At 36.8% G+C, this 23949-nt stretch overlaps 1 protein-coding gene across 13 annotated transcripts in view; it reads left to right on the top strand.

Annotated features, from left to right (window-relative positions):
• SLC4A7 (solute carrier family 4 member 7) overlaps window positions 1-23949 on the top strand; it is a 102914-nt gene that overhangs the window by 17701 nt on the left and 61264 nt on the right. For 5 of the 13 annotated variants that reach the window (XM_074405747.1, XM_039480209.2, XM_074405754.1 and 2 more), the window contains exons 2-6: window positions 10481-10562; window positions 13873-14019; window positions 19287-19425; window positions 20276-20436; window positions 22619-22807. In XM_074405747.1, the coding sequence (XP_074261848.1) occupies window positions 10481-10562; window positions 13873-14019; window positions 19287-19425; window positions 20276-20436; window positions 22619-22807 (718 nt within the window). Of the gene's footprint in view, window positions 1-1146; window positions 6613-10480; window positions 10563-13872; window positions 14020-19286; window positions 19426-20275; window positions 20437-22618; window positions 22808-23949 lie in introns of those variants that run through there. The other 8 variants (XM_039480212.2, XM_074405751.1, XM_074405749.1 and 5 more) reach the window with 3 other exon arrangements.

The raw sequence follows: 23949 nt of genomic DNA, 5'->3' as shown, positions 1-23949 counted from the left end.
GCCACCACGCCCAATCTTGATTGTAGTTTTTAAGAATGGACTAAAATGCGACAATATTTCACCCTTAATGAATTACCAGTTATCTTTTATATTAAATTTTTTGAAAAAATAGGTCTTTACTGTCTTTAGAGAAACATCTTTGTTGAAACAGACGAATCTGTGTAGCCTTCTATGTGTTCAGATAGATACAAACTCAAGTGGATTTAATCCTTTCTAAAACATGAAAATGTGATACTAAAAACTACAGCTTGCTTTTTCCTTTTTTTTTTTTTGAGACAGGGTATCCCAGGCTGGTGGTGCAGTGGCGCAATCTTGGCTCACTGTATCTTCCGCCTCCTGGGTTCAAGTGATTCTTGTGCCTCAACTTTCTGAGTAGCTGGGATTAGAGGCATGCCTGGTTAATTTTCGTGGTTTTTTTTTTTTTTTTTTTTTTGGGTGGAGACCAGGGTTTCCAGGGTTTCAACTGTTACCCTGGCTCTTCTCAAACCCCTGAGCTCAAGCAATCCTTCCACCTTGGCCTCCTAAAGTGCTGATGTTGTAGACAAATCTGGGTTCTTGTCACAAGAGCAGGAAAGATTAGGCACGCAGACATTTTGAAAGGTGGGGAGTTACGAATTTATTGGTCGAAAAGGAAAACTACCAGCACAGCAAAGTAAGATGGAACCCTGCTAACAGGCTATCCATCTCACCAATTGAATTCCACGTCGCTACCCCGTAACAGGAGGAGCCCGGCCTTTCCCCCCCACCCCCCGCTGCAAATGGCACGAACTTTTCCCGGCTCCGCCCCATCCTCCCAGTGCGCAGATTGCCTCGTAGACTCCCAGGACAAAAAACAAAGAACACAGCAAAGTAAGATGGAGTCCTGCTAACAGGCTGTCTGTCTCACCAGTTGAATTCCACGTTACTAACCCGGAACAGGCGGGGCCAGGCTCTTACCCCCTGCAAATGGCACGAACTTTTCGCGCCTCCAACCCATCTTCCCAGTGTGCAGACTACCTCATAGACTCCCAAGAGAAAAGGAACACAGCAAAGTAAGATGGAGCCCTCTTAACAGGCTGTCCATCTCACCAATTAAATTCCACGTTACTACCCCGGAACAGGCAGGGACAGGCTCTTACCCCGCTGCAAATGGCACGAACTTTTCCTCCTAGACTCCCAAGAGAAAGAGCACAGCAAAGTGAGATGGAGTTCTGCTAGGCCACCAAATGAATTCCACGTCTACACCGGAACAGGCGGGGCCGGGCTTTTCCTCCTTTGCAGCTCCACCTCATCTTCCCAGTGCGCAGGCCGGTGGTAGCTTAGCTTGGGAACCTTTTTTACTTGGCGCTGTCACTAGGATTACAGGCATTAGTCACTGCGCTGGGCTTTCTTTCCTTTTTTTTTTCTTTCTGTTTTTGAGGTAGAGTTTCGCTCTGTCCTCCAGGCTGGAGTACTATGATGGGATCTCGGCTCACTGCAACCTCCGCCTCCGGGGTTCAGCCTCTTGAGTAGCTCAGATTGCAGGCACCCGCTACACGCCCAGCTAATTTTTGTATATTTACGAGATTGGATTTCGCCGTGTTTGCCAGGCTGGTCTCCGTCCAACTCCTGACTTCAGGTGATCTGCCTGCCTCTACTGGTTTTAAATGTGAATTTAAAAAAATTATGGGGGCCAGGCGTGGTGGCTCACGCCTGTAATTCCAGCACTTTGGGGGGCCGAGGCAGGCCGATCACGAGGTCAGGATTTTGAGACCAACCTGGTGAAACCCGCCTCTGCTGAAAATACAATAGTAGCAACAACAAAATAGCTGGGCGTGGTGGCACGTGCCTGTAGTCCCAGCTACTAGGTAGGCTGAGGCAGGAGAATGTCTTGAACCCAGGAGGCCCAGGTTGCAGTGAGCCGAGATTGTGCCGCTGCACTCCATCCTGGGCAGTAGACGGAGACTGCGTTTCCCCCCGCCGCCCCCCCCCCCAAAAAAAAAGTAAAGAAAAAAGAAAAATCTCATGTGTGGCTCAATTAAAATTGGTTTTCCTAATCTGACGGGTCTTAAATTCCATTTGTTAACCATTTAGTGAGCCTATTCCTTTAGTTATTGGCCATTTTTATTTTCACTTAAGGGAATTACTTGGTTCGTATTTTTTTTTTTTTTAAGATGGAATCTCACTTTGTTTCTTAGGTTGGAGTGCAGTGGTACAATCTTGGCTTATTGCAATTTCTGCCTCCCAGGTTCAAGCGATCCTCCCACCTCAGCCTCCCTAGTAGCTGGGACTACAGGAAGCTGCTAGCACGCCCGGCTAAGTTTTGTGTTTTTAGTAGAGATGGGATTTGACTATATTGGCCAGGTTGGTCTCAAATTCCTGACCTTGTGTTCCACCTGCCTTGACCTCCCTATGTGCTAGGATTACAGGTGTGAGCCACTGCACCTGGCTGAAATCTTGAGTATTTTACGCTTTAATATGTTTGCTCTTGGTATCTGATTATAATTTTGTCACTTCTTGAAAGGTTTGTTTTATTTTCATTATACTTGGGTCATGTTGTAAAGGTCTACTGGGAATCCTGAAGGAATAATATAAAACAAATCTAGACACATCTTGATGAAACAAAAACACAGTGGATATTAGGCTTCTGGTCAACAGCACCAGATTCTTAAAGGCCATAGCATAGTACCTGAGAGAAGGTATCTATCTAAAATGCATATCAAGTCAAATGATTTTTGAACATGTAAAGATTTTCTTTATTACTCATAAATTCATTGTGAAGCCTACTTCTCAAGGCTTTCTTAAATGAAAAAGGAATAAATGAGCTGAACATCACTCAGACAACTTATGAGAAAACAGCCTTGATGATAAATTAAGAGAGGGATCTACTTGACTTTAATGTTTGAAATAGTCTCTTGTGAGCAGTAGAGATTTGGTGACATTGATGCAAAGGGTCCAATTTTAATTCTTGGTTCTGCACCAGATAATACAGTATTTAAGTAATTCTAATACTTCAAATGCTTATTAATATGAGCTTTCAGTTTTAAGAATTAACCAGAGAACACAGCTTAGAAGGCTTTATTAGTTGAATAGAATGTAAATGTTATGAATCTTGATACAAAAATAAAAACATAAGCTGAGTGTAGTGGCTTCTGTAATCCCAGCAGTTTGGGAGGCCCAGGCGAGTGGATATCTGTAGAGCCCAGGAGTTCAAGACTGGCCTAGCCAATGTGGAGAGACCCGGTCTGTACTTAAAATATAAAATTAGCAAGGTGTGGTTGCAGACATTGGTAATCCCAGCTGCTAGGGAAGCTGAGACATGAGACTTGCTTGAACTTGGGAGGCAGAGTTTGCAGTGAGCAGAGATTGCACCACTGCACTCCAGCCTGGGTGACAGAGTGAGACCCTGTCTCAAAATATATATATATATACACACACATATATATATATATACACACACACACACACACACACATTTTATATATATATATATTATAAAAAACGTGGAAGAGAGATTGCAATGAAAGGGTATGGGTGTGTTAAGAGAAAATTCTTTTTTGTGAAACAAACATACGGTCTAAAAGTGATAAACCAAGATGTAAAATAAATTATTTAAAGCTATAATTGTAACTCTAGCAATCAAACATAGTTACAAGACACAGCAGAATGTGGTTCTAGCTCATGAGCGGAAGTGGGAATGAGGGGAATGCTTGGTTATTTGGGGGCGCTTTTGTAACCTTGGATTTTTCTACCATTTACAGAGTAATTTGATAAATTACTTAAAAATGTACCTTAAGTTAAAAAATATAGGTTATATATAAAACAGTAAGTGTATAATGAATGCTCTTTTTTTGTAAGAACATATATATTCCCATTTGCATAAAAACATTAGCAAGAAGGCTGAAAACAGAGCGAGGCATCAAATGAGACTTCTGTGTGTGCCTGCTATTCAGTAAAATTATACTGAAAATAAATCTTTAAATAATTAGACAAATGAAAGCCTATTGATTAAAGTTTCAGTTTATTTGTTGAGTTACTTTATATTTTTATTTTACCAAAGAACATAGTAAACTAACTTTACCTATTTCACCTAGATTTTTTAAAACCTTGATTTTTAAAAATTTTATTGGAATATTGGTTTAATAGTGTCCATGATAGTGTTACTTACAATGGGAAATGCTGGAGAAGTGTGTCATTTGTATTTGGATATATAACATTTTGTTTTGTATTTGGGAAATTAGAAAGTTGGTACATGCACTTAGTTTCTTTCTTCTTTTCCCTCTTGGGTTACTTGACCTTCCCTTCCTCCCACCCAAATCTCTATGCTTATGGTTTTTATGATCCAGTGGGGGAAGAGAGGAATGGGGCAGACATGTGCTTGACCATCAGGTTAAGCTCTTAAGTCCTGGTGGGGAGGGCCAGGGTTTTCAACAGGAAGTATATTTCCAGAGGTCATTTTAGAATTTTTTTTTTTTTTTTTTTCCCTTGAGATGGTGTCTCATTCTGTTGCCCAGGCTAGAATGCAGTGGTGTGATTTCAGCTCACTGCAGACTCCGCCTCCCAGGATCCAGCAATTCTCCCGCCTCAGCCTCCGGAGTAGCTGATATTACAGGCTCGCACCACCATACCCAGCTAATTTTTGTGTTTTTAGTAGAGGTGGGGTCACCATGTTGGCAAGGCTGGTTTTGAATTCCTGACCTCAGGTGATCCACCTGCCTCAGCCTCCCAAAGTGCTAGGATTCAGGCATGAGCCACCATGTCCAGCCAGAAAGTAGTGTTTAACCTGATTATTTGCAGATGTTCTTTGGGGGCTTGACATATTGAGAATTTAAAAAATAATTGAATGACACATGTCTTATTCTCGTATTTGAGTCTTCAGATTTATGTTTATTTGCCAAGTGTATGTCATACATCATAGGGGTGAATATTTCAGATATGTAACTAATTATATGTGTATTATAACTGTTGATGTTGCTGAGATTTCTGTTCTTGGAGGAGTTGAGAAGCCTTAATTATATTTGAAGTATATGACATGTCTTTCAAATTGTATTTGAAGTATAAGACGTTACCTACAGTCAGTCTCCCTACGTAAAGTTGTGAAAGATAAAAAGAAAGTATCTTTTCTGTTTGATATTAGTTTTACATTTCTTATTTTGTTATGTGTTTAGTGCACATCATCAGTGAATTCTCCAGGATGAGCTGGGTAGTAAGATTTTAGCTATGGGATATAGGTATTTTTATAGAAAATATTAAATATCATCTATTTGCTACCTTATAGAATTGATGGTACCAAGAAGCAAATCTGTGTATACAAAGAGCACTTTAGTGAAGCAGTAAAAACTAGGTATCTTATTATATCTCAGCCATTTTGTTTTGCTTTAATATTCTGAATGACAAAATAAGTATTCATAACGAATCTTGCTTTGTTGCCCAGGCTGGAGTGCAGTGGTGTGATCTCTGCTCACTGCAACCTCTGCCTCCCGGGTTCAAGTGATTATCCTCCCTCAGCCTCCCGAGTAGCTGATACTGCAGTCACCTGCCACCACACTTGGCTAATTTTTGTATTTTTAGTAGAGATGGGGTTTCACCATATTGGCCAGGCTGGTTTTGAACTCCTGACCTTGTGATCCACCCACCTCGCCTTTCAAAGTGCTGGGATTACAGATGTGAGCCACAGCGCCCAGCCCTGGATTTTTTTTTAAATGAACGTCAGATCACATCAGATTGACTGCAGAAGTACATATGAGAATCCAGTTGTCTTCTATGAAGTTAAATATGTAAAAATTAAGATATATTGAATATGTAAAAATTAACAGAGCCATTCTTCCCACTAAATTTTGTCTTGTTTTTGAGAAGTTATTTTATTAAAATGTTAGTATGTTAACATGTAATGGCCTTATTATTGTTTTCAAATCTGAATAAATATTTTGAAGTTTTCTGTTTTAATCCTGATGTGGTGACTTGTATAAACAAAGGCCCTGTGAGATCTTCAGGAATTTTTAAGAATGTAGAGAATCCCAAGTCTCATTTTTTTTCTGACTATTGTCCGTATTAACACTTTGTTTTGGCTAAAATGATAATTATAAACTATAATATGATTTATTAACCCATTTATTAATACAGTTACATGTGAGTTGGCATAAATTTTGTAATATTAAAAAGGTGAAATTTTTCAAATGGAAACATCTTTGGATTTTTTCTGAAATTAATTAAAGGGCTAGATTTAACTGAGCATAGTTTTGAAAGTATCTTCTCTATGATCTAGATACTCTCAGACATCCATCCACATGTATTCTTAGAGTATGCACTCTTTGTACTAACATTGCAGAAAGGTTTTAGTTGAAAATGGATTGCCGCATTCCTCTTGGTATTTTTACTTAAAACAAAATGTGTATATTACTTTCCAAATCTGTTATGCTGTGACCCTGTGTAGGTTGTAGTTATTAGCTTCGGAGATTAGGTAACTTAGAACACAGTGATTGGCTGCGCCATAAAAGTAACTTAGGAAGAGTTCATCTCTGCAAAGCACAGTGACCTAAATCAGATATGTGCTCACTGTCCCTGGACTCTTCAAGGGACTTACTGCATTACATAATCAAAAACAAGGCATTTCTGTGTACTATGGAAAGATATCGCCTGGAGAAGAAGTTACCTGTATGTACCTAATTAAGATCTTATATTTTATTTACAAACGAATTTGAGTCAGAGTTGAATAGTGAAGCTTGAAGAAATGTCAGGCTTATTAGCACTGGCTTAGAATAGTATCATCCTCTGTGTCCTTGGCTGTGGATGTCATCTGTTGAAGAGTAATTCTGTGTGTAAAGTTAAAATTGTTTGTAGCATCTTTATTCTTCTATAAAACTCACTCTTTGGTTAGTTAATATTACTTGAATGAGTCTTTAAAAATTTTTTGGCTGAGATATTAGGAAAGAAATCACTTTTTCTTAATGGTTAAGTATGTTTTGAAGTTAAAGTGTTCGATAACTATGAAATTATCTGGTTAATCATAATTTATGACAGGCATTACTTTTGGGCAATAGCCATATATCTTACCTAATGGAAAAAATAATAATTTGTAACAGGGATCTCTGATGCTCTGATGGCTGTTTCCATGGATTTTTGTAAACTTCAGGGTGTCAAAAAGAATATTAGACTAGATTTACCGTAGATTTTAAAGGAATCTTTTAACATCCTTTACTCCTAGTACTTTGCCTTTGGCATATTAATTGTCATTTTTGATAATTTGACGAGAAATATAAATTGTGCATTTTGCTTTTTCAGGCAAGATAAATAACTGTGAGAGGAATTAGTAAAATGTCTTATGAAGGTATAAATCTGTTTCTAACAGAACTCGATTTGATTTTGCTGGGATTTGCATTTTGAATTGAATTTGATTTTATCATATGTTGATGCTGGGTTTTTAAATTTTTGATCTAGGTTTTGGTATTTGGTGTTTTTTTTTTTTTTTTTTTTGAGACAGGATCTTGCTCTGTTGCCCAGGCTAGAGTGCAGTGGTGCAATCTCGGTTCACTGCAACCTCTACTTCCTGGGTTCAAGCCTTCTGAGTAACTGGAATTACAGGAGTGCTCTACCACACTCAGCTAATTTTTGTATTTTTAGTAGAGACAGCTTTTGCCATGTTGGCTAGGCTGGTCTTAAACTCCTGACCTGAAATAATCTGCCTGCTTCGGCCTCCCAAAGGCTGCACTCCAGAATGGACAACAGAGGGAGACTCTGTCAAATTAAAATGAAATGAAAGGAAATGAAATAATTTAGTTATGCAAGTTACACATGAAAACGTTCCCATTGAAAACTGAAACAATAACAGTAAATTCATATTCTGACTTGACTTCCATTCAAACCCAGTACCCTTTCCAGAAATGAGCAGTTAAGAATTTGGTGTGTCTGAGCTGTAGTAGACATTATCACCAAAAAAAAAAAAAAAAAAAAAAAAAAAGAATTTGGTTTGGATAGCATCAAGCCTTAACCCTGCTTGAAAACCTGTAACTATGGCAATAAAATTTTGGTTTAGTCTTGTAAATATTTTTAACATAAACTTGACTTTATTCACTACAATGTGCTTTTTCACTAAACAAATATCTTTGAGATTTTTTTCTTATCAGTACATAAAATCTGCTTCCATTTTTTTGGGTCTACTTTCTCAAACTCTTTCCTAGAACTCTTTGGGATGAGATTATCTTGTTACTATTGACACACATTTTTGTTTCATTTTTTTAAATATTAGAAAGAATGCCTCAATGAAAATGAAAGTTCGGAGAAGTGGAACTTTCTCTTGCCTAGGGCTTCGCAGACAGTATCTAGTAGGAGCAGCCTGTGTAGAGCATGAGAGGATGTACTCTTTTTTTTTTTTTTTTTTTTTTTAATATGTCATGTTTGGTACATGTGGGAGCATTTATCCATGATAGATAGAGGTCAAAGGGTATATTTTGTAAGTATTGTTAGACTATATAACTTAAGCTGTTTTGAGTCCTTTTTGTTTTTATTTGAAGGTGAGAGTTAATTGTTTTGCTTCATATTCTGGCAATTGTGCAACCTAAATGAAAGTTTGGAATGTAAGCAGTTAATCCCTTTTAGAATAGGCAGTGTGCTACTTCTCAGGATACAACTTCTGTGCATTTTACTTAGGAGAGCTTATCTTTTGTACCTGTGCATGTTCAGAGACTCAATGACATGAAGTCATTGGAGGATTTGGCTACAGATTTTAGAATGTGACTTGGTTCATGGGTGGAAATTATTCATTACTTGTTCTTGCACTTTTGGGGTTTGGTTTGGTTTCCTTCTTTGGCTTTTCCTTGTTACTGAGGAAGTGAATGCTGTAAGGCAGCTTGATTAATTTGGGCACCTGGCTAATTATTTTTTGTAGAGAGGGTTTCACCATGTTGGCCAGGCTGGTGTTGAACTCCTGACCTCAGGTGATCCACCCACCTTGGCCTACCAAAATGCTGGGATGACAGGCATGAGCCACCGCTCTCAGCCTTAAAATTTTGTTAAATTAAAAATCATATTAAATAAATGGAGATGGGGGTCTTGCTATGTTTCCCAGGCTGGTTTCAAACTCCTGGACTCAAGTGATACACCTCAGCCTTCCAAAGTACTGGGATTTCAGGTGTGAACCACCACACCTGGCCCATCTTCTTTGTTGTGTGAAATTGTCTTCATGGGCTATGTGGCTTGCTCCCACTCCTTTAAATATGGAACCATAGCAAGTCATTTAATACCTCTATTACCTATATCAAATTGTACACCAATCATTCAGAGTTGTAAACATGTATGTCCTGATATCCAAATGTATTTGATTTACAGTTTGGATATATAGCCTTTAGAAAGTAAATTTGGATATCAAAAGATCTGTGTTTACTTCATATACTGTGTCCTGTTCTGAGTTTTGGGTAACAAATAGTGGTAGTTTGGATAGGAAGGAATTTATTTGAAAATTTAATAAAATCAATTCAGTTCCTGAGTTTACCTAAGGATTTGAACACTGCTGGTTTCCATAGAAGCAAAAATTGTATCTCAGTTTACTTGGTATACATTGTAAAAAAGTGTGGAGCTGCCAGCTCTGGTAGAGGTCAGGGAGGGTTTCCCTGCATAGCTCCAATAGCCCCATGCTGGGTATGGATCCAGAGGGAGCTGTAGCTGGTCCGGCTAGAAACCAGGACTAGATTTTGAAGACTTTTTGAGGGTAGGGTATTTGTTCTCTCTCTAGCAGTGGCACAGAATCTTTGTGCATAATAAGTTAATAATAAGTAGTTAATGATGATTAGAATGTACATTTGAAAGTTATTACAAGTTGAGAAGGGAAATTAAAGCTAAAATTTTCTTGTTTTAAAAATAGCCTTTACAACATTTTACAATAAATATGTTTAGACTTTTTGTTGAACTGAAAAGAGAACAAAATTGAGAAGGTGGGATTTTCACAACTGAAACTAGAATTTCCTTAGAGGTTAAATTTTGGCATGGATTTTACTTTGGGGGGAAAATAAAAAGTTCTTTTAACTTTTGTTAGCTCTTGATTGATATAAAGTGGTGCTGTATGTTGAGTCTATTTTTTTTTTTTTTTGACAACTTTATGTTTGACCATAATCCAATCCAGCATAACTGTTTCCTGTTGTTTAGGACACGTAAGAGCAAAGATCAAGAAAGCAAGCATTCCATGCTGGCATCCAAGGACTCCCCTCACATCACATTTTCTTTAATCTCTAACCCTGGAAGGTCTGTCTTTTGAGGATGAAATGAATATATTACCACTTATTTAGTAATTTGCACAGAAAACCATTTAAAAATCTTTGCCATTTCACTTATCACTATGGGATTTTTGAATGGTCTTCCGTGGATTTAAGTAGCTTATAACATTTTAAAAATAATGCAGTTAGCTGTAATAAGAATTCGTTTATTTGAAAGAAAGCAGTCTTTTATATTTTATTGCCATTTTAAAGGATGCGTATGATAGGTCCTCAGTAGATTGTGATCTCATGAGTCAATGAGAATAATTTGTTCTTAGGGTCCTGATGAAGAAGCTGTTGTGGATCTTGGCAAAACTAGCTCAACTGTGAACACCAAGTTTGAAAAAGAAGAACTAGAAAGTAAGTTTGTTTAAAATAACTTACTTTGCTTAGTAGGATAAATCACTAATTAATGTTTGTTATAAGTATCCTCTTAAGTTTTACCTAGTATTTGTTGAGTTTTTGTTTGTTATTGTTGTGATGCAAACATTTAGAAGAGTGCCATTTGAAAGTATTGGCAAAAGATAAGAGTTCAGAATGTTTTTCAGAATTTAGTGATGGTTACCATTAACTTAACTTAGAAAACTGAAGAAAGGCCAGAGTCACAAAATTAGTAAATTTTTTTATTTTTTTCATTTCTAGCAGACCGAGTAATATGTATAATGAGTACACTAAAGTGCCAGACTAATAAGCCACAGTTATCATTAGTTGTCATCTAAACATTCATTTTATAGGTGTTACATTAGCCTTTTAAACCTCTGCATAGAGTTTTAGAGCAACTGAGTTATTTGCCCATCATTCTTCCTTAAACAGAAAGAAGTCCCGGCATGTGGTTTCTTTCCTTTGAAAATAATTTTAGATTTACAGAGTAGCTGCAAAGGCAGCACAGAGTATTCTTCCATACACTTCACCCAGTTTCTTCTAATATTAACATTTTGCACAGCCATGCGTTTGTGTAAACAAAGAAAGTAACAGTGGTTAATTACTAATTGAATTAGAATCTGATTAATTACTAGTTTACTATTAAACCACAGATTTTAGGCTTCACTGGTTTTTCCACTAATGGCCTTTTTCTGTTCTAGGATTCAGTTGATCCAATTCAGGCTCTGTAACAGTACATTTAATTGCAAGTCTCCTAATCTATACCAGTTCCTCATTCTTTGTTTTTCATGACTTTGACACTTTTGAAGAGTAATGGTTAGATATTTCATACAGTGTTTCTCAGTTTGGGTTTAGTCTGATGTTATCACGAGTAGGTAGAGATTATACGTATTTGGGAAGCGTGCTACAGAAGTAACATGCCCTTTTCAGTGCACTATATCGGTGGACAGTCTGAGATCAACATGACTTATTGATGATGTTGACCACGAACATGTGGTTAAGGTGGTATTCATAGCAAATGTTTTGATAGACATTTTGGGGGGATGTTTTTAGGAACGACATCATTAAGTTAAAATTGTCAATGAGAGCTAGTAGTATATTGAGTTATTGTTTATTTTAAAAAAGAGATGGACAGAGAAACAAGAGTTTTCATTTATATTGTAAGTTTTTTTTTTTTAAACTCTAAAAATGGGCTTTAAGAGCCTAGGCTTGTTAGGGCTTCCAGAAAGAACCTCAGTTATCTAGAAGCTTTTGGTTAGATCCTGTGAATTGTAGGAGCTAGGGAGGTTAAAATTGTTAGTGCTGATTTTACTAATTCAAGTGTACAGTAATACATTTAACGTTTAATGTCAACTCTCACCTATATGTGACCTGGAATATGAAGGGAGAGGCACTTGGCTATGTTCCTTCACTTCCTTTGGTTATCATAGGCCCTAAGCTCTGCATACTTTGTATATAACTACATTTTGGTATCAAGTTTGAGGGAGTTATTAAGCTTATCTAAGAGAGTTTGAGTAAATAGGCTCTTGATAGAATAAGTAAGAGCATAAGAAAAAGGAAAGAAAAAGAAAAACATTACAACAGAGGACGCTAGAGGCAATAGTAAAAGAAGAAAATACAATAAGGCTTAATCTACCAATCTTTGGATTCTAGTGTGTTTTTATTTATTTAATCTAGTCTTTCTAAACTGCACACTCATGGCATTTATTTTTATCTTGGTGCATTGGGGCTTGTGTGCCAAGACCCATTAGTACTAATTGGAGGAACAACATTGTAATTCCCGGTGGAGTGATGGGAATTTAACTGTTTAATTTCTGCTTTTCTTTATATTCTGAAAGAAATAGTTTCATTAGAATAAAATTGAGTTTTGTTGTATTTATTTCTTATTACTTTTTAATTGATAATTCACATAACATAAAATTGACCATTTTAAAGTCTACAATTTTTTAAAAAATGTATTCACTATATTATGCAACCAATACCATTGTCTAATTCTTGAAACATTTCTATCCTTCCAAAAAGAAACCTGTACGATTAGCTTTTACATTTGGATTTTTTTTTCTAGTAGATGAGATTTAATTCCATAGACATTTATTAAGTGCTTACCATGTGCTAAGCTACAGTACTGGGAGATGTTGTAAAAACGATTTTAGTTCAGTGTGTTAAGTCTGCCCCTCTTTTAATTTAAAAGGTGATTATTTACTTTATGACATTAACATATTGGCAGCTGAAATAAAATGTTAGAGTATCACATTTTTCAGCCTTAGCTGGGGATATGAGTGTCAGGGAACTCAAATTTTATGCTACTCTGTGCCTGTCCGAAAAATGGCATGAAATCTTAACAACTATTGATTTTGTGGTTACAAGTAAATTTAATGAATCAGCAACTTCTCAAATATGGAATCCCAGAAATAATGAGGATCAACTGTACTTCAAATCACATATAAAGATGGCCATCCCAAGTCTCTTGAAGTACTTGTTTTCTGCCCATCTTATGTTAGGAAAAGAATGTCATTAACTATTTGTATTTCAGCATATTACTTTTTAAATTGTGTACATAGTTGCAAATTAGTTGACCTTGTAGTTCACATCCCCTTTCACTCAACACTCATTTGATATTTGACATAGTGCTCCTAGCTCTGTGGCTAGGATTCCTGATTTAGTTTCATCTAGTGGGCAAAAGCAGAGACTGCTTTTCATAACTGTTTTGTTGTTAGACTGCAAAGTTAGGATAATGCAATATCAGCGGGAGCTTTTACTAGTTTAAAAGCAAAGTAACTTACTGCTTTTTTATCTAATCTGACAGTTTCTACCCTTTATTTGGATTATTTACATTTAATGTAGCTCTCAGTAATTTGGACTTTATTGATTTCTTTTGAAACTCTGAAAAATTAGTAAATGTATTTTTTATAAAGTATTTAATTGTTATTAAAATTTATATCTTAAGGATCTCTACTAACTATGGTTGGCCATCAGTGTAGATGGAATAAATATATGTCTACGTAGTATGATTTCAGGTGGGCTGAGCTCTTCTTTCTTAAGATATCTTTTTAGATGTACAAACACTTACATAAGAGATTCATAGATTTAGTACAGTCACCTGTCAATGATGTTAGCACTTGGCATAATATTCTGTGTAGTGCTTTGTAAAATAAGAGAAGTAACTGGAGACTATCATTGTTAATTACACAAACATATTCTTTATCAGAGTAGATTTTGGAGTACGTTGGCATATATCACTTTTTTCTCCTTTGGAAGGCTAGTAATATGTTTGTGAACCTTTTCATAGGTCATAGAGCTGTATATATTGGTGTTCACGTCCCGTTTAGTAAAGAGAGTCGTCGGCGTCACAGGCATCGTGGACACAAACATCACCACCGGAGAAGAAAAGATAAAGAATCAGATAAAGAAGATGGACGGGAATCTCCTTCTTACGGTAAGAGAAAACAGTTCTCCTTTGACAGTTTAAAGTTCCTGTTTTCCAGGAAAGTATTTTCATTGAATTGAATATTTCCTTTTAAACATTGTATGTCTGCAGTAATGTAGACACATTGTATACCTTGGGGAATACCAATTGAAGTAAGAAATTTTTTTTTTTTTCTAAGAAAAATCTTTAAGTCCAGATCTCTTTGGTATAAGTGAAAAAATAAAGGGCTTTGTTTTCTTTATTGTAGCCCATCCTTGGAATTGTAAATGTTATGCCTAGTCACTTAACCTCAAATTTAGTAGTGTTTCATTTTCTTTCCTCTATTATGTATTTAATTACTTTCATATGCACTGAATAGACATTGGGAATGCTAAGGCTGTCATGGAAGGGATTAAAGTTTTTTTCCTTTTTTTGAGGCAGAGTCTTGCTCTGTCGCCCGGGCTGGCATGATCTCGGCTCACTGCAACTTCTGCCTCCCAGGTTCCAGTGATTCTTGTGCCTCAGCCTCCCAAGTAGCTGGGATTACTGGCACATGCCACCATGTTCAGTTAAGTTTTGTATTTTTTGTAGAGATGGAGTTTTACCATGTTGGCCAGTCTGGTCTTGAACTTGTGACCTCAAGTGATCACCCACCTCGGCCTCCCAAAATCCTGGGATTACGTGTGTACACCACTGTGCCCGGCCATTTCTTTCCTTCTCACACTACATTTTGGCCAGAAGATTTTATCCACCAGGCTGGATTACTTGGTTTTCTGTGCAAAAAAGAGTACTCTGATTTGATAGTATTATTTATGTAAAAGGACAGGGTTTTTGTTTGTTACTTAAAAGCAGAGAAGTATAGCAGTACCAATAGAAATCAGAAAGAAGAAAAGGTATATAGTAGAGGGACAAGACTTTACCTGATAATAAGCATTGATAGCTTTGTTTTAAGTGCCCTTGAGAGTGGGAAAGGAGAGAGCCAAAAAAATAAATAAATAAAAAAGGCTGTAAAACCTGAGGAGGCTTCTTAGACATTATACTAGTTGACATACAGGGCATTATTAGTATAAGGCCATCTGTATACCATGGGTCCTAGTGTGTACTTTCTAAAGCAAAGAAAGCTATGTGAGCCGCGTCCTGTTGGTACTTGTGTGCTAAAGGAAAGTTTTTGTGAAAAAGGCAAGGAACAAAAAATTACTATGTATAATACAGTTGATACATGAATACAGGAAAGAAAATACTGATGGCCTACTAAAATATAAAGGGCAAATTCTATGTCTAAACATTCTACCAAGCCCTAGACATATGGTCCTATATTTAACCGTCTTAGCATTTTTAATATTCAACCATCTTAGCATTTGAAAAATACAGATATATTCATTTTATAGATCAGGAACCTTCAGCCCAGATAAACTGACAGGAATCTTCTAAGAAACTCTACTAGGAGATACCGATGGCCTAGTAAAAATAATACTAAGTGGTCATGTGGTTAGCAAAGGAAAAGCAAATACTGAATTTTGAAAGGGTCACTAGTGAGCTCTTGTTAGTGATACTAAGTAATTTAGAAGTATTTTTACTGTTCTATACACTGCAGCCATTCAGTTTAGGATATCCTGGGCTCTTCTGTGAGTATGTGGATCAGTATGCTTCTTCTCTAATTCAAACAGAGTGAAAAGGTGCACAGTATTTTTATGGACAGAAATTGTTGTTTTCTTAACTCTTAGTATATTGATATGTTCACCTAAGTAGTTGGTTTGATGTTTTAAGCTGGGATATGGGATGAAAAGACTAAGTAAAGGGGTTTGAAAAATAAATTATAACAAAGAAAATATTTGATTTTTTAAAAAGAACTATTCTAGAAAAGATTTATGTCCCTGAAGTTTTTGTTTTAACTGCCAATTTGCATCTGAGAATGTGCTAAAAATGAAGTCTCTCTGTACTCTCTGAAGGGATTACACAGGACTTTTGCTTCTAAACAATGGAATAACAGGGATTAAATTTTCTCCCCATTTTATTTTAAAAGTTATTCCTATTTTGGGGCTATTTTCCATTGCATTTTCCTTTAGTCTTACTGAGGTATAATTAAGAAAATTTGTATATATTTAAGGTGTACAATATAATTATATATATATATATATATATATATATATATATATATATGTATATATATATATATATATATGGCTAGAGTGCATTGGCATGATCTTGGCTCACTGCAACCTCTGCCTCCCAGGTTCAAGCGATTCTCCTGCCTCAGCCTCCTGAGTAGCTGGGATTACAGGTGCCCACCACCATGCCCAGCTACTTTTTTTTTTTTTTGTATTTTTAATAGAGATGGGGTTTCATCATGTTGGCCAGGCTGGTCTCAAACTCCTGACCTCAAGTGATCTGCCCACCTCAGCCTCCCAAAGTGCTGGGATTATAGGCATGAGCCACGGTGCCTGGCCAATACAATATTATTAGTTTTAGTCATCATGTTGTACATTATTAGATTCTTAGAATTCATTTATTTAATAACTGAAAGTTTGTAACTGCTAGAAAACCAGATGAAATATATGAAACAGTAGTTTTCTTTATTTATTTGAGATGGAGTTTCACTCTTATTGGCCAACCTGGAGTGCAGTGGTAGGATCTTGGCTAACTGCAACCTCTGGCTCCCAGGTTCAAGCGATTCTCCTGTCTCACCTTCCAGAGTAGCTGGGATTATAGGTGTGTGCCAACATGCTTGGCTAATTTTTGTAGTTTTAGTGGAAAAAGGGTTTCACCATGTTAGCCAGGCTGGTCTTGAACTCCTAACCTCAGATGATCTGCCTGCCTTGGCCTCCCAAAGTACTGGGATTATAGGCGTGAGCCACTGAGCCAGGCTGAAACAGTAGTTTTGAGAAATTGGGCAAAAGGCAGCAATAGGACTTGGATTTCTGAAAGAGGAGAAGCAAGTGAGAGAATACCTATGATTACCTGAGCTTATTGCTATTGCCCAGAGACAGTTTTCAGGCCAGAGCACAGGGAGGGGAATCCAAACAGCTAGAGTTGAGGAGCATAGACTGGAATTTGGGGAGGTCAAAGAGGCTAGAATTTGAGGTGGAGAGTGCAAGAGAGTAGATAGCTATTCAGAGTTCCAAAGATCTGAAGATGAATCCTTTTGAGTGTTTGGCTGATCACTGATCTGGCCATGTATGAGAAGAAACTACCTGTGGCCTGGGAAAAACTACCAGAAAGCAGTAGCAGGCTAAGCAGTTCTTGTACCTTCACACAAGACTGGGAATAGCGTGTGTTCCCTTCAGCCACAGTGGAAAGACTTTGACACATAAAGGGTATTGGGTAGAGTTCTCAGAAGGCTCTTGCCTTAGTAGTGAGTCTAGATTAGTTTTGCACTACAGTTCTTAAAGGCAGGTCTTGAAAGAATTAAATTAACTGTATGCCAGGGCAAAGTATTACACAACTAAAAGAAAGAAGATAAAATTAGCACCTGACCGTGTTAAATTCATAGTATCTGGAATCCAAAAATTATCAGAGATACAAAGACACAGGAAAGTATGAGCCAAAACCAGGAGAAAAATAAATCAGTAAAGATCCTGAAATGACAGTTGATGGAATTGCAAACTAAGAATGTTAAAGCAACTAGAATAAATATGTTCCATATGTTCAAAAGGATGGAGGAGAATATGACCATGTTAAAGTGAGCTATTGAAAATAGAAGGAAGCCCCAAATGGAAATTCTAGAGAGGAAAACAATACAATATCTGAAATGGAGAATACACTGGATAGGATTAACTGAAGATTTGCTACAGCAGAGAAAAAGAAGTAATTAGTGGTTTTAAAGACAGTGATAGTAACTGTCCAAAATGAAACACAGAGAATGAAGTGACTGAAAAAGAATGGAGCATCAGTAATTTGTAGTTTTATTTTTCCTGTAATATCCCCGATAAGTTTTGGTATCAAGGTAATGCTGGCTTCATTAACAAAATTGAGAAGTGTGCCCTCCTCTTACATTTTCTAGCAGAGTCTTCAATATGAAGGCTTATGTCATAAACATACTGGAAAATTTTCAGATTTTTTTTATATGCTTCTCCTCCTATTCTTTATATTTTCCTTGTCCTGGAGTTCTTGACCTTCTGCATCCCTCTTAATCTTTTATGTTTTCTTCCTTCTTATCTATTGTTTCCACATTCTCTGAAATTTTCTCAACTCTGACTTTTATGAAAACAGTTCCATCTAATCTGCTCTTTATCCTGTTCAAATATCCTTGTTTGTTGCATCCACAAGTACTTGGAGAACTGTTCACTTGGGTGTAAATTTTGAGTGAGAACTCATCTCATATTCAGGGTAACTCTTTGTGGTTGTTTATATGGGGCCCTAGGGCTTTCAGCTGTCTTGGACTAGTATTTATGCTAATTCCTCTGTTTGGGGCTCCTATACTACACAGCTAGTTTAATTTCAGATGCCATGAATGGGTTGTCTGTTTCTTGTAGTGACTTGCCCTACCTCATAAACCCCAAGCTGACAGTTTTGTTTCTTCATGATAATAGGAAAATACAGTTTCTGTATACTTGGGGTTTTGAGTTTTCTCATTTTTTGGAACTTGGCAATTTCCTATTTTTTATTCTTTAACATAGCTTGTATTTTATCGATCGATTGATTGAGACGGAATCTCTGTCGCCCAGGCTGGAGTGCAGTAAGGTGATCTCAGCTCACTGCAGTCTCCGCCTCTCAGGTTCAAGTGATTCTCCTGCCTCAGCCTCCCGAGTGTTTGGGATTATAGGCCTTCACCAACATGCCTGACTAATTTTTGTATTTTTACTAGAGATGGGATTTCACCAAGTTGGCCAGGCTGGTCTCAAACTCCTGACCTCAGATGATCCACTCGCCTTGGCCTCCCAAAAGTGCTGGGATCACAGGTGTGAGCTACAGTACCTGGCTTAGCTTGTATTTAAATATTCTGTTCTAACTTTTCCATGTAGTTTTGGTGAGGAAAAAGGGCTGCCTTTGAGTATTATGTTCAGGTTTTGGAATGTTATTTTTATTTTTGTGTGTTTAGTTAATTAAAAAGTTACTTTGACTTGTTTATTTTCAATATAATTTTCTTTTTTTTCTATAGAGGTTATTTTTTTGTGACGTTTCCTGGATTGTTGGTTCTTGTTTCCTTTCAGAACTGTGATAGTTCAATAAATAAGAGAGTTTTGATGAAATATATTTGTTTATACAGGTAACAAAAGTGTTTCACTTTCTTCAGAACTGTGAATTTAACTTTGAATTGAGGAAAATTTTGAGTATATTTAAATTCTTATTTTGTAAAGATACACCATCCCAGAGAGTTCAGTTTATCCTTGGTACTGAAGATGATGATGAAGAACATATTCCCCATGATCTCTTCACGGAAATGGATGAACTGTGTTACCGAGATGGAGAGGAATATGAATGGAAAGAAACTGCCAGGTAATACTGCTAAGTCTTGTTTTTTTTTTTTTTTTAATTTTGCTCTTGTCACCCAGCTTTGGAGTGCAGTGGTAGGATCTTGGCTCACTGCAACCTCTGCCTCCCAGATTCAAATGATTTTCCTGTCTCAGCCTCCTGAGTAGCTGAGATTACAGGTGCCCGCCACCACACCTGGCTAAGTTTTGTATTTTTAGTAGAGATGGGTTTTCACCAAGTTGGCCAGGCTGGGCTCAAACTCCTGACCTCAGGTGATCCTCCCACCTCGGCCTCCCGTAGTGCTGGGATTACAGGTGTGAGCCGCCGTGCCCAGCCTGAGCCTCATTTTCAAATTGGCTTTACTTGATTTCTTTTTGTAATGGGAATATTAAATTGAAATTTTGAGATATCTGGTGCTTTAAACCAGTGTGCAGAGAATTTCCTTATTAATTGGTAGAAATTCTATCTTTAATTTTTGAGTTTCTCAAATTTGTTTACTTAAATAATTCTTTATGCTTTAATAAAGAAATTATATCATTGTAGATTTTAATGTCTTTAAAATTGGAAAATCAAACTTTTGGGTACTGCAAGTTTAGAAGAGGAGTAGAAGTAGAAAGTATATGAAATTCCATAGTTTGTTTTTGTAGGCTTTTTATTATGATAGCTAGAATAGAAGGAGGAACTACAAAGGAAATTTGTGACTATACAACTTACAGACCATTACCCTAATTTGTCAAAATGTGTTGGTAACCAAAGTTTGTTTGGTCGCGGTTTTCTTTGTTTCTTTTTTTAAAAGAACAAGTTTTTCTTTATCACATTAAGATAAATGGAATCTTCATTACTTATAAAATATTTTTACGTATTATGTACTCAGGTGGCTGAAATTTGAAGAGGATGTTGAAGATGGCGGTGACCGATGGAGTAAACCTTACGTGGCAACCCTCTCTTTGCACAGTCTTTTTGAACTAAGGAGTTGCATCCTCAATGGAACAGTCATGCTGGATATGAGAGCAAGCACTCTAGATGAAATAGCAGGTTATAGTAAACTGACTTTTAAAAAATATGTAAGATGTACCAAAATTAGATAGTTTAATAAAGTGGAATTTTAGACATTCATTTAACAACTATATGTTGAGCATCTATTCTGTGCAGTGCAGTATAAGGAAACAAGATAGATATTTTGTCTTTGATAGAGATGAGAAGATTAAATTAAAGAGACATAACTGTAGTATCAAGAAGAGATTGAATAGTGCCACAAGCAAATACAGAGTCTGTTCTCTGGAAATTCAGAAAAGAGTTTTTTTGTAACAGGGATGTGGAGAATATCCACAGATAGTATTAATTGTACAAGTTATTAATAAAATGTGAACACATGGGAACAAGGAGTAGGTAGTACAAGAGAAAAAGTATTTTAAGGAAGAGGAAGAAAAGTCTAGAGAAGTATAGATGGGAATCTCAGAAAAGTCAGTTCTGTGTGAGTATATAGATTTCTTCAATAGTGGTAGGAGATAAATGTTGGGAAAACCAGTTAAAGATTAGATTGTGGCTAGCCTTGAATTGAGATTTTGTTTTTGGGTCGGGGAGGGACACAGGGTCTCTCACTCTGTCATCCAGGCTGGAGTGCAATGGCATGGTCTCGGCTCACTGCAACCTCCCGTCTCCTGGGCTCGAGTGATCCCCCCACCTCAGCCTGCTGAGTAGCTGGGACCACAGGTGGGCATCACCACACCTGGCTCATTTTTGTATTTTTCGTAGAGATGGGTTTTTGCCATGTAGCCCAGGCTGATCTTGCACTCCTGAACTCAAATGACCTGCCCACTTTGGCTTCCCAGAGTTTTGGTGTCTAGCCAAGAAATAGGATTTTATTTGGTAGGCATTTTGGTGGTCTTGATGGTTTTTAAGTTGAGGAATAGTGTGGTTTGAGATATGTTCAGGAAGATCATTCCTGCAACAGAATGTAGGGTGACTTTGGATTAGAAAGAGTTTTGAAGCAAGCAGAGCAGTTACTCTCTAGGAACAGTCTAAGCAAGGAAAGAGCTCTGGTAGGTTGAGCAATGAAAATGAAGGGAGGGGATTTGAAGGATAATGTAGAGGTAGAAAGTAGGAAAAGGTAGCTCTGATACAGCTTTTTGTCCACTAACTCTCTTCAAGAGAACCATGAACTTAAAATTTCTCAGGCTAGAAATACTTCAGTTTTAGCTCACTGTTAGATTTGACTGTGTGCTACAAATATTTAAATTGTCAATCCTTACTTTCTTGTCTTACACGAATAACTGAAAAATTAAGTTAAGGTTGGGAATGTTGAATTTGTATAATACATACGGGTTTCAGACTTTGGTTTGCAATTATCACATAACACCATTTAGTACTTTTAGTAGATGTTGTGTAATATAGTGTTCATTTGTTTGGTAAACTATAGTTGTTGTGTTAATGTTACAGTTTACCTGTTAGGTTGGTCCTTCCAGGGCTTCGTTTTTTTTAGACTAACCATATGGTTTTGGAAATTTGACCCTCTTCCAGGTTAGTGTCACTGGTTAAAAATATTAATATATATTTTATAAATTAAACATAGTTTAAACACCTCAGTAATGTACAAAATGGCATTACCATCAGTTTTCCCATTCCCCACATCCCCTTCACAGTCTGATTTTACTCCTCTTCTGAGAACTTACGACCTCATGATAGTTCATCTATTTGTGTGTTGGTTTCTCTACGTCTTGAAGAGAGCAGAAACTTGGCTCTGTTTTGTTGTTGTTAAACTGCTGTATTCCCAACACACAGCAGACATTCAGTGAACGATTAGTGGCTGAGTGGGTCCCGATATTCACCTGCTGGAACAGTTTTGCGGGAGAACACGAGGTTTGACAATCAAATACCTTTACATCTTAGGAAGCCAGTATTTAATATTCAACTTAATAGAACTTACAGTCATACAGGAAAGCACTTTCAGCTATAGGAAGGCTATTAGTATATAATAATAGCCTCTTTGTAAATAATGGTATTTATTAAAATAAGAGGGTCTCTGTAATTGATTTTATTGGATGGATAATGTTTATATTTATTTATCTTTATGCATTGATTATTTAATAGTGACAGAATAAAACTTTCTGGAGCTATTTAAGGTTCTAATTTTTGTCATAAAGTTTCACTCACAGTTTGTTTATTTCTATATTAAGGTCATCTGAGTCTTTAGTAACTTATTTTTTTCTTTGAATAGATATGGTATTAGACAACATGATAGCCTCTGGCCAATTGGACGAGTCCATACGAGAGAATGTCAGAGAAGCTCTTCTGAAGAGACATCATCATCAGAATGAGAAAAGATTCACCAGTCGGATTCCCCTTGTTCGATCTTTTGCAGATATAGGCAAGAAACATTCTGACCCTCACTTGCTTGAAAGGAATGGTGAGATAAGTTGTGGCATCCAAGTTTTGCTAACGTTTCTGCTGTAACAGCTTTCCAGTATGTTACCATTAACATTTGGGGATATTTAAACCCTCACTATACCTATCCCTGAATTACTTCTCCTTCCTGCTTTGTTTCTTTTCAAGGCCTCTTGTATAATTAATTAAAGAGGCATAAATTATCTATAATTTTAGTTTTTACCTTTTTGAAATTCTAAGTCTTGGGGTTGAACCTTTATTTTCGATTAATTTTTTTTTTCTCCTGAATGTACTTGATATGCTGGTATAAGCAAGTGTTTTTGGGTTGGTTGATTTCATGACCCCTTGTTATTGCAACTTGTGAAAGGCTTTTATGACTGTTCCAGTCTTACGCTAAGGGTGTAAGGCTAGTTGGTGTTTTCTAAGCCATTGAGAACGGCTCAGACCCAGGTCTACATATTGTCCTTTCCACTGTCATTCTCAGATTACAGGCAGGTTGCATGGGATATGGGAAGACAGTGTTTTTGCAGTCGTTTACCTCTGTTAAGTGTCTTAATGCTGACACACTTGGAGGTTTTGCCTTGCCTTATTTTCTTCTGCGTAAGGCAGAGGAATACATCAGTAGGATTGAGAACTCTGATGACAGTGAGTCTGGAAAGCCCAGATGCAAAGTATTGGAGTGGCTTATGGAGGGAGAGTCACTGTAACCTCCAGCAGTTGGTGTAAGCTGCCACTATTACCCAAAACTTGTGAGGACTACAAAGAGGACTAGTAGAGTATGGGACACAGTGTCTGCTCATCTTTTTTATCCCTGAAATAATAATATGACTTTTAAGTGTTCTACCAACAAACAGGCATAGGTGATAGCGTCTCATATATCTAAAGTTGACAGTCATCTTTTGTATCTTCCATGAAAACCCTTTTTAATCTGTTTAAAATTATGCCATTTGAAGCAATCTTAAGAGTAAAAGAATTCCAAAGTTCAATGTAAAAACAAGCCATCTATGACACATTTTAACTCTTTTTTTTTTTATCTTTATTTGTTGTATATTCTCTCCGTTGGTGAAGTGAGTTCATTTATCCATACTTCATATGCAGTAGTTCCTGATAATTGTCCGTTTGTAATTTGGTCATCATAAGACGATGGGTGTTTTCTTTTAAATG

The sequence above is a fragment of the Saimiri boliviensis genome, chromosome 9 (assembly GCF_048565385.1).
Source record: "Saimiri boliviensis isolate mSaiBol1 chromosome 9, mSaiBol1.pri, whole genome shotgun sequence".
Taxonomy (NCBI): domain Eukaryota; kingdom Metazoa; phylum Chordata; class Mammalia; order Primates; family Cebidae; genus Saimiri; species Saimiri boliviensis.
The sequence above is the reverse complement of the archived record's forward strand: the minus strand, read 5'-3'. Positions and strand labels throughout refer to the sequence as shown.